Raw genomic sequence first — 14,283 nt, forward strand, 5'->3', positions numbered from 1 at the left:
TTGATGTCAACACTTCTCCACATACCTTGATTTGATTCACCAGTTTCGTAACCTTAGTGAAGAAATCAATTATGCTTTCATTGACTTCCATCTGAATTAATTCATATGTCCTTTTGTGAGTTTGTAACCTCACCTTCTCCGCGCCTCCAAAGGACTTCTATAGAATTTCTCATGCTTCTTTTGATGACTCTACATCACTAACCTTTTCAAAGTTATATGAATCAACACATTGATGGATTATAAATAGAGCTTTATAATCTTTCTTTTTCAATTCTTTATATGCATCCCTTTCTTGACCCGTCGCGTTGTCTGCAATGATTGTTACTCCTTCCTTCACAAGATGCCAAAGAACTTGATAATATAAAATAAGCTTTATCTGCTTGCACCAATTCTCATAACTATTGTTCTTGAGAATCAGAGGATTCGTCGAAAAATGTCCATTTGGATGATTCATTTCCATCGTGATTTTTTCCCACGAATCGCTCAAACCGGAGCTTTAGATACCAGATGTTGGAAAATTCACCACAACCTATGGAGAATTTCTATCAATCTTGATGAACAAGATTGTTATCAACCACACAATGTCAATGAAAATAAAAGAACGATTGAGAAAGAAAGAAAAGAACGATGAAGAAGAAGAAAAATATTTTCTACATAGTTTTTATCTCTACCCACAATCTGTGGAAACCTTTTTTATTCAATTTACAACTTCAAAATTCTGTGAATACAATGTTATGAGTTCATAATAAGAATATGGGTTACTCCCTCTATTTATAGATTTAAGTTGACTTACTCCCTAAGTCAAAACCGAAAACTATAAAAGTCCAAAATAGTTAACATCACTAAAAATAAGCCTAAGCCGAAATCCTATGTGAAGCAACATGCTTCGACACTTCGACACACTAACACAACTCGACATATCATTGTTCTGTCGAACAACCTGCTTCGATACAAGGAATTACAATTCCACATCCTCTATAAGAATTCCAATGAAATCTTTGAGAATTATATACATAGGGAAAATGATTATTAAGTATTTTTTTCAATTTAAATCATATCAAGTTCTTATGATTAGTTAGTATACTAGTAACTTGTTTTGACGTTAGTTATTGCATTAAATTTTAACATTTTGTAATGATTTCCTTTCTTAATATTTTAAAAGAGTAATATCATTCTAATATGCTTAGAAGTATGACAATGTATTATTATATTTAAATTATTACATAGAAATACAAATATTAAATGACAATTTCTGAAATATTTCAGCGTATATAAATCTTAATTATGAAACTAAATAAAAAATCATTCCGAAATTTAAGCTATGATGACTTTAACACGTAGACACCGTTTATTAATACAAACTACTTTAAAGATTTTGAAAAACGAACAAGACGACCTATAAAATCAGAATCTTCTGTACATTTATATCTAGTCGCTGTAAAAAAGAGAATAAAACAACTTAAATAATATATGATGAAATATAATGTACGAATTAAAGAAAGAAGTTTATTAATAATAAAAAATAAGTACCTTCAATATTCAGTGCAAGGAGAATTATGAAAATAAATATAATTATAACTGAAACAAACTTAGAAACTAGAGCCATTTATTCCTTTATGGATGTAACAATTGTTCTTATCATTTTATAATTTATAAAGTCCTATCATCTCCTTACATCAATTAAGTAGTTTTTAGCGTTTATATATGCCTCATTGTTTTAATAATGATAGTTATTAAATATTCTTTAAGCACATTACTATACTGTTTGTCCCTTTAATATACTAAATAAACATGTCATAAAATAAAAAAATAGTTTATAACCTTCCATGAAGTGAATAGGTAAAATAAAAAATATGAATAATATTTTTAAAAGATATATTTACGAATTAGAAGTGTGTTGTTTGAAATAATTTAACTAACAGAGGTAATGTAATGTTAATTCAAAGTAAGTTGTCCTTTTTTTAAAGGAAAATATGGTATATAAATAAAATATATAGATAATACAACCACAATACAACGACTCCTAAGAAAGGCACTAGAAATATCAAATTTGGGCTTAAAATAAAAAAGAAAACAAAATACAACTACTACTAGTACAACAATCCAACCACCAAGAAGAAAGTACAAACAGAATAAGCAGCAAGCATAGAAACACAAAAACACTAGTTTTAGGCAAAATTAGATATTTCCAATATGAAAAAACATAAAAAGAGCAACAAAACCATAAAAGACGAAACAAGAGTACATTCAATGAAGGTCGAAAACACTCATCCCTCTATTAGCTTATAAATAAGATAGGGTTCTCAAGTTAGACCGACAAATCACATGAGTTTTCGACGGACCTACTAAGATATAAATTTCCAAATCAAGAAGATGCTCATATCTTCCCCATTTTTGATGTCACCGAAGATGCAGAAAAAACTATTGCAACATTTCATCACATATCATATTAGCAACCGTAGTGAAAGATGTTACATATTTATGTATAAGCAAAGTTATCTCTCACTTCAATAGATAACAACCATCTCTCTCAAAACAAAATTCTAACATGTCTTCCACTCGTCTCTCTAAAAAAAATCCTAACATCTCTGTCACTCATTTCTCTCATATGGAAACCACAAACTTATGTAGCGAACTCATCTTCTTCGAAGGGTTACCTTTGTTGCATCAAATTTTAGCAAATGACTACCTTACAGGTTCGTCTTCACAGTAGTTTATGTTTCAAAATCTATTTATTATTGTATATGTTTCAATAGCTTATTTCATAATGTTTAAACTTTCTGATTATTTTAACTTGTAGGTAGGGATGATGAATGAAAAAAGTTAACGAGGATAATGCTAAAGTGAGCGCTGCAAACTTGTGTGAATTTGGTTTAATTGTTCTAGTTCTTCGACCACCCTTTTCTCTATCTCTAATTTTGTTTGCAAAGTAAATAATATTTTACAAAATGAACTAGAGATGAAAGAAGGGGATGTTGAAATACTATAAGCATTAAACCAAATTCTAACTGTTAAAGAGAAATATGCGGATAATGAGTTGAAGAATTCTTGTTTAGCACTGAAAGTGTGACTTGTTCTTCTAAATTCTAATATGACTTAATTTGTCATATTATAATGTTTTAGATCAAATTGAAAGGTTATAAGCATTTCACATAATTTATATAAACTCAGTGTATATATCAAACAGTTGTTTAGAACGATCGTCGTTAAATGTTAGGCATTAAAGAATATCAAAATGGTTGTTTGAAGTAACCGTTGTGATAGGTAGCACGCTACATATCTTATAATCAAGATCAGGCGAACGTGGTAGAAAGCATCATACATAGAACCACTATTTACCTCATAACGATTGGTTAGACGTTGTGGTTTCCCTTTTCCAACCGTTATGAAGTGGATTTTACGTAGTAGTGTTTTCAAATCGATCAAATCACGACATGCCAAATCATCCTCAAACCCTTCTAGTCCTAGCATCCCCAAAGAAATGATAAACATCTAGGAAATGGTCAAAAAAATATCTAAGCAAAACTTCACACCATCTCGACCACCTGAAAATCTTGTATCAAACAAGGGATGCAACCTCGCAGGTCACAAAGATATGGGAGGAGGACTCAATGTGCAACGAGCATAAGACATGGGAAAAAGTCTCAGATGTCAAGGGGACTCCCCTCTTAAGTAAGTTTTCTCTGATTCAGATATGATCCTAAAGAAGTTGTCAAGAGAAAAAAAATAACTTTAGAGGGGGTCCAACTACACCAAATGGCCGAAAGAACTAACTCTATGGGAGATGCCTAATGACCTAGGAGAAACACGCGAGCCAAAAGATAAGAGTAGGTGGAAGACATGGAATAAACCCCACAGCTTGAGCCACGCCACCTCCATTCATTGCTCTCAACAAAATGGATGAAATCTCTAATTAAAGACGGGAGATCGCTAAAAAATCCAACTCGTAATAAAAAAAAGGTCTCATCCACTTGAGATCCCATATCCAACTATCCTTCTCCAATCTATCGACCTCCCCAAAATTAAAAAGAGGCGAGGGAATCTATGGCGAAGGATGGAGTCTCCAACCCATATATCCTCCGAGAAAGAGGTTAGGAGACCAAAACCCATAGAGATCTTCCCACTTTCAAAGAGATGTCTTCTTGGAACCCATTTTCAAAGTAAGCTATCTAATTTGATGCATTAGTTTTGATTACTTTATGTGACCTCTCATAAGATATAACAACTATATATGTTGGTTTTATATTGATAAACAACTCCTAAAAGTATCGTGAAGAGTTTTCTATTAGTAATATTGCATGTTTTAATGAATGGAAATGCAAGTTGCAACGGCTAAATATAAGAGAAGATATTCCACAAGCTAATCCTTTGAGTTATTTTCCTAAATTTTAAGATAAATATTTTATTTAAATATTTTTATTTGAATAAAATGTATTTTTATATGATACATAAATGTAATTATAGAAAAAGAATAAAGTATTTGAGAGTGATAAAAATTTGACAAAAGTTGTAATAGTAGTTTAAAAATTTCTCTTAATTTTTTTTTATGAAGACCACTTATTGATATGCTAAGTTTAAACGTTTAGATTATTTAAAATAATATTTAAAAAAATCAAAACCAAAGGGAACCCAAGGTTTAGCTTAAGTTAAGTATATAGATTAGTTAAGTATATCTTAAGTTTATGGATGAAATAAGTTGAATAAGAAACACTTGTTGATATGTTAAGTATATGGATGAAATAAGTTGAATAAAACACCCAAAAAAAATATTTGTGCTGATTAAATATTGAAGATGTTAGAATAATAAACAAAAACACCAAGGTTTATGGTAGTTAAAAATTAAAGAAAATACCTATGACACTACAGGAAAACATGAAATTACTCAAAAAGAACCATCCACTAGCTTTTCTCCATCAGTATAGAAGTTTGAATCGTTGACAAATCATAGGTAAAAATGTCAAAATTGAATTAAATATTTCATATTTTACTCACGTATACGGGGCATACTCATGGCCACACCTTTGATAATCATATAATTTGTCTTTTACAAATTATTTTCACTTTCCTTTCAATTATCTTCTAATTTATATATATACTTTAAAATAAAAAACTTATGTGTGATATTTTAATTTCTACACTAGAGTAATTTCCAATTTTTATTTCCTCTGAGAACTATATAAAGTTTTAAAATAGTCAGCTTTTCTTATTCCATGCCTTTAACCAAAAGTCAGTCTTACCTTTACTCAAAACATGCAAATTAAAAATGTATATGTCACCAAAGGATTGTTGGCGTGAGGTAACGAAGTATATACTAAAAAGCGCGCCACTGAACATGTATCTCAAATTTTTTTGTTACTATTCATTATTTCGATCTTTAATAACAATATTTTCTATGTTCTTGAAAACACACTATTTTTTCAAACGGTTGTCAAAATATTATATATATATATATATATATATATATATATATATATATATATATATATATATATATATATATATATATATATATATATATATATATATATATATATATATATATATATATATATATATATATATATATATATATATATATATATTCTTTGAAAAAAATATAAACTTATTATTTTTCTATTCTTCAAGTATACTAGATAATTTAATAAGATATAAGATAATATCTAAATCCAAACCAGTAATGTAAAAAATAACAAAACAAAGTGTTATAAAACAAAATAATATAAGAGAAAAAAGAGAAGAAAATAATGTATTGTATTATTTACATTTTAAATTTTGATTTTATGAGTCATATTTATAGGACATATATAATGAATAAAATATAAATTTGAAATTCATTCATTTATGAGCACATATATTCCCCATTTATAACACTAATTAGATTATTAGTTTTATTCACATAATTGATTATTTTCTATCTTATTTCCTTTAACTACCATACCATGAAACAAGAGAAATAAAAATATTTAAATTAATAAATAAAAATACAAATATTAAATGACAACTTATGAAATATTTTAGCAGAACATCTATGCTCAAACTTAAGTTTAAAACTAAACACAAAATCATTCCGAAACTTAACCTAGGATTTTAACACGTTTACATTTTCTGTCAACACAAATCGCTTTAAATGTTCTTGAACAATAAAGATACCAACAATCAGAATCTTCTGAACATTTATTTTTAGCCGCTGTAAAAAAAAGAGAATAAAACAACTTAAATATATATATATATATATATATATATATATATATATATATATATATATATATATATATATATATATATATATATATATATATATATATATATATGATAAAATATAGTGTACGAATTAAAAAATAAAAATTATTAAAAATAAAAAATGCATACCTTGAATGTTCGGTGCAACTAGAAATATTAAAATAAATATAATCATAACAAAAACAAACTTAAAAACTAAAATCATTTATTCCTTTGTGTATTTAACAAATTGTTCTATCATTTTATAATTTATAAAGTCTGTCATCTCCTTACTTCAATTATAAGAAAACGTTATTTTAATAATAATAGTTATTAAATATCCTTAAAGTACATACGTGTATAGTGTTTGTCCCTTTAACTTACTAAATAAACATGTTATTAAATAAAAAACTAGTTTATAACCTTTAGTGATATGAATGGAAATGCATATTTATTAGTAATATATGATTAACAACACCTTAAAGTATCGTGAAGAGGTTTTTATTAGTAATATTGTATGTTTTAATTAATGGAAATGCATGTTACAACGACACTGAAATTTCATGAGAAGTTATGTCCAACCTAATCGTTTGAGTTATCTTCCTAAATTATAAGATAACCATTTTATTTATATATTTAGTTGGATAAAATGTATATTTTACATGTACATAAATGTAATTAAAGAAACAGAATATAGTATTTGAGAGAGAGAGAGAAATTTGTCATCTCTAACGATACTTTAAATAATTATATAATCTTAAAACATTTTTAAGATACGTTATTGTCTTGCGAAAGTTTATATAGAAAACATTGTAGGGCATAACTGCGAACTTTGTTGCGATTTTATTGAATAAAATAGTTTTATATTTTCTGCATAACACTTTTTCGCAACGAATTCTAATTTTTCCTATTAGTTTTGTAAATGAATATAATTTTTTTTGTAGAATTATCTTTTCCAAAAAAATCCCCAAGAATACCAAATATAACTTTTTTTAATTAATAAATAAATAAATTTTTCTAAAAACATATTATAGATTTAACTTTTTTCTAAAAATAATAATAGTCCTTGTTTAAATTTTTACAAAAATTATTTTTTATTGATTTTTTAATTTTAAATTCCAGCTTTTTTCTTTAATATAATTTTAATACATATTAGTTTCATTTACTATATATTTTGAAATATTTATAAATTTGACTGGAATTTTTAATCTCTATTTTTTCAATTTTACTAATTATTTTTTTTCGTGTTTTTTAATTATTTTTAAATTTAATTTCAATCTTAATTTTTTAAAGAAAATATTACTTTTACTCCATATATCTTTTTTTCTTTAACAATCACTTGAATTATTGGTTTTCTTTAACAAATGTTATATATATATATATATATATATATATATATATATATATATATATATATATATATATATATATATATATATATATATATATATATATATATATATATATATATATATATATATATATATATATATATATATATATATATATATCTTTTAAGGTTAGTTTTTCATAACAACTTTGTTTAGCTTTATTGTATAACTTGTGAAAAAAATTCATTCACGGTTCAAAAGTCGAAGTTAACAAAAAACTTTAAGTTCTCCGTCTATCAATCGAAATCGCTCCAACTCAATAGTGTCACTGCGGAATCACTCTTGAGCATCAGTCTCATGACTCTCGCAATGGCAACCATTGATGGAATCTTCTAACCCTTGCTTGTACTTTTGCCCTTTTAACTTAGGTAAATTCATTATTTATGTTATTGATTCAATGAATCAGAACATTGCTGCAAAATCAAGTAATATATTACATACATCAATAGTATAGTTTAACTCTAATCTTTGTTTTCTTTGGGAATAGTGTGTTCTAGTCTTTAATAGTTTTAAATTGTTGATTTTAAAATTCTATGTTATTCATTTAAGAAGGTTTTGTGAGGAAAATGGAATTGAGCATGAGTTTATTGCTCCATACACTCCTCAGCACAATGGTTTTGTTAAAGGAAGAAACATAACTTTTCTTGATATGAAAAGGAGCATGCTGAAGGAGAAGAAGCTCGCTTACACCTTGTAGGGAGAAGTTGTTGTCACTACAACATATGTGCTCAACATGTGTCCAACTAAGAACGGGAAGGAAATTGTTCCTGTAGAAAAGTGGACTGGAGATAAGAAAAATGTGAGTAATCTGAAGGTGTTTGATTCATTTTGTTACAAACATGTTCCAGATGCTAAGAGAAGGAAGTTGGATGACAGAAGCAGAGTTACGTTGCTTGTAGGATACCACAGTACAAATGCTTATAAGATCAACTGTCTTGTCACTAATAAAGTTGAATTCAACAGAGATGCCATTGTGAAAGAATCAGAAGTGTGGGATCGGAACAAGTCTAAATCCAACTCTAGTGCAATGTTAACACCTGAGTTAACTTGTGAAGATATTTCAGATTCTGAATGAGAATCTGCCTCTAAAGGGGATTCTATTTTTGAAGATGAGTTACACTGTGAAGGTGACTCTGATGCTGAAGAAGAGTCTAAAGGTGAATTTGACTCTGAAGGTGAATCTTATTCTGATCCAAATTCGGATGATGATCCCGACTCTGGGGATAATCATGATTTTGATGGTGGTCATGCCTCTGAAGGTAGTCCAATATCTGATATTGTTCCATCATCTGAAGAAGATCCCAAACAAGTTCATAGACTATAAAGAATCAGACAAATACTAAGAAGATTTGCAGAGTTTGACATGTTGCAAGATACTGAGATAGACTCTAAAGGGGAAGTCATTCTGTGTTCCATGTTGGTATACGATGAACCAGTAAGTACTGAAGAAGTTGTAAAGAAGAAAGTGTGGCTGAAAGCCATGAAAGAAGAACTTGAGACTATAGAAAGATATAAGACTTGGGAGTTGACTTAGTTTCCAAAGCACAAGAAATCCATTACCGTAATATGGGTTTACAAGGTGAAACTAAATCCAGATAGATTAACTAGCAAAGACAAAGCAAGGTTAATAGCTAAAGGATTTCTATAGAAATCTGGTTTAGACTACTATGAATTGTTTTCACTTGTAACTAGACATGAGGAAGTTTAGATGTGAAATATGCCTCTGATAGGAGTTGGCCTCTGATACATTTAGATGTGAAATATGCATTTCTTAATGGTCCTTTAGAAGAGGAAGTTTATGTATCACAAACTCCTAGATTTGTGAAAAAGAATCAGGAAGGGATGATGTGCAAGTTAAGTAAATCCATGTATGGACTGAAATAAGCTCTTAGAGCCTGGAATTTAAAAATTGATTCATTTTTCAAGCTTTAAGGATTCAAAAAATGTGAGATAGAATATGGTGTATATGCTTAGCATACATATAATAACAATATGATTATGGTGTGTCTCTATGTTGATGATATCTTGCTAACAAGGAGTTGTTCATAAGAGATAGTTAAATTCAAGAAGGTGTTGATGAATGAGTTTGAGATGACTGATCTAGGAAATATGACATATTTTATAGAGATGGAGATTTTGTACTCTGAGAAGAGTATAATCTTGCATCAGCTGAAGTATGAACTTTAGCTTCTGAAGAGATTTGATTAGATAAACTGCAAATTTATAGTTACACCTTGTGAGACAAACCATAAGTTGGACTCGGATTCTGAAGGTGATGATGTAGACGCTACAACTTTCAAACAGTTGGTTGGCTGTTTGAGATATTTGTGCAATATCTTACCTGACATTTGCTATGGACTCAGAATGGTGAGTAGGTTTATAAACAAACCAAAATGGTCACATTACCAAGCTGATGTCAGGATACTGAAGTATATTAAGAGGATTCTGAAATATGGAGTTATTTTCCCCTCTGATGTTGAATATGATTCAAAGCCGGTGTGTTATTCAGACTTTGAATAGTGTAGAGACAGAGTTGATAGAATAAAAACCTCTGGATATTTCTTGGAGTATCTGTGAGGTCCTATTTCTTGGTGTCCCAAGAAGCAACCAGTTGTTGCATTGTCAACCTATGAAGCTAAGTACATTGTAGTTGCTTTGACTGCTTGTCTAGCTGTGTGGATTTTGAACTTGTTGTAGAATCTGAAGGTCAAAGTGAGCAAGCATGTGCAGTCGATGATTGACAAAAAATCAACTATAAGTCATGTCAAGAATTCAGTGTTGCATGGAAGGAGAAAACATATTTACAAGAAGTTCCACTTTTTGAGAAACCAGGTTCATAATGGAGTGTTTGAAGTTGTGCATTGTAGCATCCAAAAGTAGTTGACAGATGTGCTGACTAAAGTAATCAAGATTGAACACTTTATTCATTTTAGAGATATAATTGGTGTTGTTTATTTTGATTAGTTAGATATGAATTAAGGGATGATGTTAGATTATAATTTAGATTCATTTACATTTATGTGTAATTTAGCTTACATTTGAATTTCATTTAGCTTGAGCTAGTGTATATAAACTAAAGCGAGTTAGAGATTTTAGTAAGTAACATAATTTTCATTGCAATCAATTTTTCTTTGAAAGTTTGTTATGATTCAGTTTCTCTCTTTTCTTTTCCATCTTCATCATATTCATCTTCTTCCTTCTTGTGCACCAATATTTTCTACATTCAATTTTTCGTGAGTCTTATGCAAACTCTAATATAAGTTTAATTGTCCAAGATATTTTTAAGTAGAAATTCTAAAATATTTAAAAATGCTTGAAATATTATAAAGAGAATGAATCATTCACGATTTTAGTTTAGGTCCGTTCAATCTAACATTGATCACCCGCTTTAGTAGTTTAATTAGTTTGTTTTTATTCCATCTTATAAGCAAAATTAAAATTTGCTGACACGCATAAACATAGATAAAGCATAGTCTGCTTAACAATTTGACACAGGTTTTTATTTATAAATATTTTTCTTATGCATCAGGAAAGGAAAATAATGTTTGAATTTGGGATCTCATGCAAACTACTTAAACACATCACTATTAATCTTATCCTTGCGGCTTGGCATATTTTGTAAATTCATGACATTGTATGTTACTAAGTGATATTTAAGATGAACATTTTTTGTTTGTAATCTAATCAATCTCTGAATTGAATTGTCTAAAATACATATAATCATGATTTTTAATAGTCTATAGCAATTAAATGGTTTTTAAAAATGTAGATCAACTGGTTAGACAGAAACTCTTTCTTGATTCCATCTCTAAAGCTACTTTTCCTAATTAGTGCGGTTTCACAAGTATCCTTATTACCCATTTTAAGAGTACATGGTTATATATAGATTGGACAAGTCTATTGTATTTATACACATAATATTATGCAGTTTTTTTATCTTTATCATAAATGTAATATCCTAAATAGGGATAGTTGAGCAGAAGGTTCGCCGTAATTCAATAGTCATAGAAAAAGCAAGTAGCACAAAATTTGTATTAGAAGCAAGTTCATTTAATAGTTTATATTTTAGAGTTAGAATTATTCCTTTTAAAGTTGTCAATGGTCCATCATTTATGAAATTCTGGTGTGCAAATTCTGGATGTCGTATACGATGTCACGACACCAGGGTCAACACATAGTCACACCACAAATAATAATAGGATTTAAATAAATGCACGAAAGAAAAGAATACAAGCAGTTGTTAATCCAGTTCGGTGCAACGTCACCTACATTTCGGGGCTATCAAGTTAGGAAGGAAATCCACTAACACAAAATTAGTTTGAAGTTTTAAATAACCTCGAATTTTACAAACTTCTCACCTAATTTCTACTCGTGGACGTTTCTATCTAAGACTCTCCTAGATATGAGACCCCTCTCATTTCCCTTAAATCATACATCAGAGACAACAACTTATAACAGAAAACAAAATTCACTCTTACTTAAAAGCTTTTGAGGGATTGACAATTACTACTCAATAAACCAGGTCCAACTCATGTATCGAGGAGATACTCGAATGGATCACACAATTTAAATACACTCAACCTTAACAGAGACAATATTCAGCATTCCTTCGATGCCTTCTTAGGTTTAGAAACGATCTATAAATAGCATTTGAACGACATAAGCTTCAGGCTGTATTCATAGCAAATCCAAGAACTCTACATAATCTTCTGCATATTTGATTTCAATCAGATCAGATGTTTCCTAAAATGTTTTGACATCTCTACTTCGTAAACAAGTCAAGGAAAAATAGTCTTTTCTCTTTTTAAAAAACGCTATACTTAACTCACATATTTTGTGAACTAAATCTTCATCGTATTTTCAGATGTTTCATAAAAGGAAACATCTTTTTCAAGATACTAAAACAGGTCATACTTCAATATTAAACCAACATGTCAGGACATATTGTTCAACATATGACTAGAATACTTGTTTTTCTCTTTAGTCAAGATGTCAAGATATTTTTCCTGACATAATTAACATTGACAACCCACTCAAAACTAGTCTATCATCATAGGGATAAAATGCTCCCCCTGAGTAGCAGAACCAAGGGTAAGAGCTACTCCCCCTCCATACGTGCTTCCCCTCAGTGGGCAAGAGACAAGGCATGGCTAATAAACAAACAAGCACAACTACATAACTAATCAATCACAACCACATCACAATAACTACTCCCCCTTTTTAGCCAAAAAAATTGACAAACACAACCAAACATGAGAGTTAGCAGAGCAATCAAAAGATAAGTTACATACCAAGAGCTCTATAAAATGCATAAATATTCAACGCATAACCCACAAAAAAAACATAAGTGAAATTAACACACAAAAGATCCAGAGCTCGAGTGCTTCAGTCATCATCACTGATGATACTTTCGTCATCATCACTTGCATCAATACCTTCTTCATTTGCATCTTCTTCACCTTCTCCATCACCTTTAAAATCTCCTTCTTCTTCAAACAAGGCCTTTATCAAAATTTCAAGCCTACTATTCCTCTCACTATAAATTTTAATAGTTTCATCCAAGGTCGTGCATGTATCTTTTAGATTAGCAAGGATGCATGTTCTAGTAGTAGGCCTGGAATATGTATGGTCAGATGACATGACAATGCCTGGAACATGTTTCCCAGTGAACAACCTATAATATAATGAGAGAAAAGGGTCTCTTTTGTATATACTATTAGAAATGATCAAAATACTTGGGTGTTGACTCAGAATAACACCACAGATCAATGAGGGAAAAACTATTGGCATCTTCACAATATAAGAGGCAACATACTTCATAGTTTGATCAAATACATAAGATCCAAAATCAAAATTTGACTTGGTCCCTACAATATAAATGAACTTACCCAATCCTGTAGCAATGTTGGAAGTGTGATTAGTTGACATCCAATTAGCAACTTCAATTCTATGAAGTACAACATACTTCACACTCAAAGCACTTATTGACAACTTCCCTTTCCTTGGCCATTCCTTTACTAGTTTAGCGGTAATCTCTCTGCAGGAAACATTGTCAGAGATTTCCATTTTAGTTTGTTCTTCTTCATTTATGCCCAAAAACCTATTTATGATTTCAAGAGAAAAATCCACACATCTTCCTCTGACAAACACTTTTCTAAACTCCTTGCTCATTTTATTATCACATTCCTTAGAGATATTCATAATAAAATTTTTAACAAGCATTTCATAACACTTGCCAAAGTCAGTTACGTTTTTCATTAATCCATCCTTTTGAATCAAAATCATCCCCTCTTTTCATTCAAAATCATCTTTGCCCGGTTCCCTTTCCAGTGCTAATCTTCTTTGATAAACAAATTTCTATTTTTCAACATTGTCCACAGAGTGAAAGCAAATGTTGTCAATTGGAACTTCAGGAATATTTGCTGGAATCTTCTTCCCAGAAGCTTGCTTTTTGGCAGTAGAAATGATGTCCTGAACATTGTGTTCGACATCTTGGTCAGATTCACTAGACTTAGAAGGAACTTCCTTCCTCTTAAGAGATTTCTTCTTAGAAACATGAGTAACAACCTTGCTTCATCTTTTTGTAGAGTTAACACTAGTTCTTTTCCAAAGAGATTTTGAAGGCGTGTTGGAGGATTCAAAAGCTTGACCTTTTCTTTTCTTCAAACTTTTA

General features: G+C 29.6%; 2 protein-coding genes across 2 annotated transcripts in view; one reads left to right on the top strand and one right to left on the bottom strand.

The window, feature by feature from the left end:
- The window catches only part of LOC127080873 (uncharacterized), a 34,531-nt gene extending 26,224 nt beyond the window's left edge, over nucleotides 1-8,307 (top strand). Inside the window, exon 2 of the mRNA XM_051021164.1 lies at nucleotides 8,098-8,307. Within this exon, the coding sequence (XP_050877121.1) occupies nucleotides 8,098-8,307 (210 nt within the window). The remainder of the gene's footprint in view (nucleotides 1-8,097) is intronic.
- A 4,688-nt stretch (nucleotides 8,308-12,995) lies between these two features.
- Nucleotides 12,996-13,676, bottom strand: LOC127080874 (uncharacterized). The gene has a single exon (XM_051021165.1). The coding sequence runs from the start codon at nucleotides 13,674-13,676 to the stop codon at nucleotides 12,996-12,998; it is 681 nt and encodes a 226-aa protein (XP_050877122.1).
- Nucleotides 13,677-14,283: the final 607 nt, after the last annotated feature.

Source organism: Lathyrus oleraceus, chromosome 5 (assembly GCF_024323335.1).
Source record: "Lathyrus oleraceus cultivar Zhongwan6 chromosome 5, CAAS_Psat_ZW6_1.0, whole genome shotgun sequence".
Classification (NCBI taxonomy): Eukaryota; Viridiplantae; Streptophyta; class Magnoliopsida; order Fabales; family Fabaceae; genus Lathyrus; species Lathyrus oleraceus.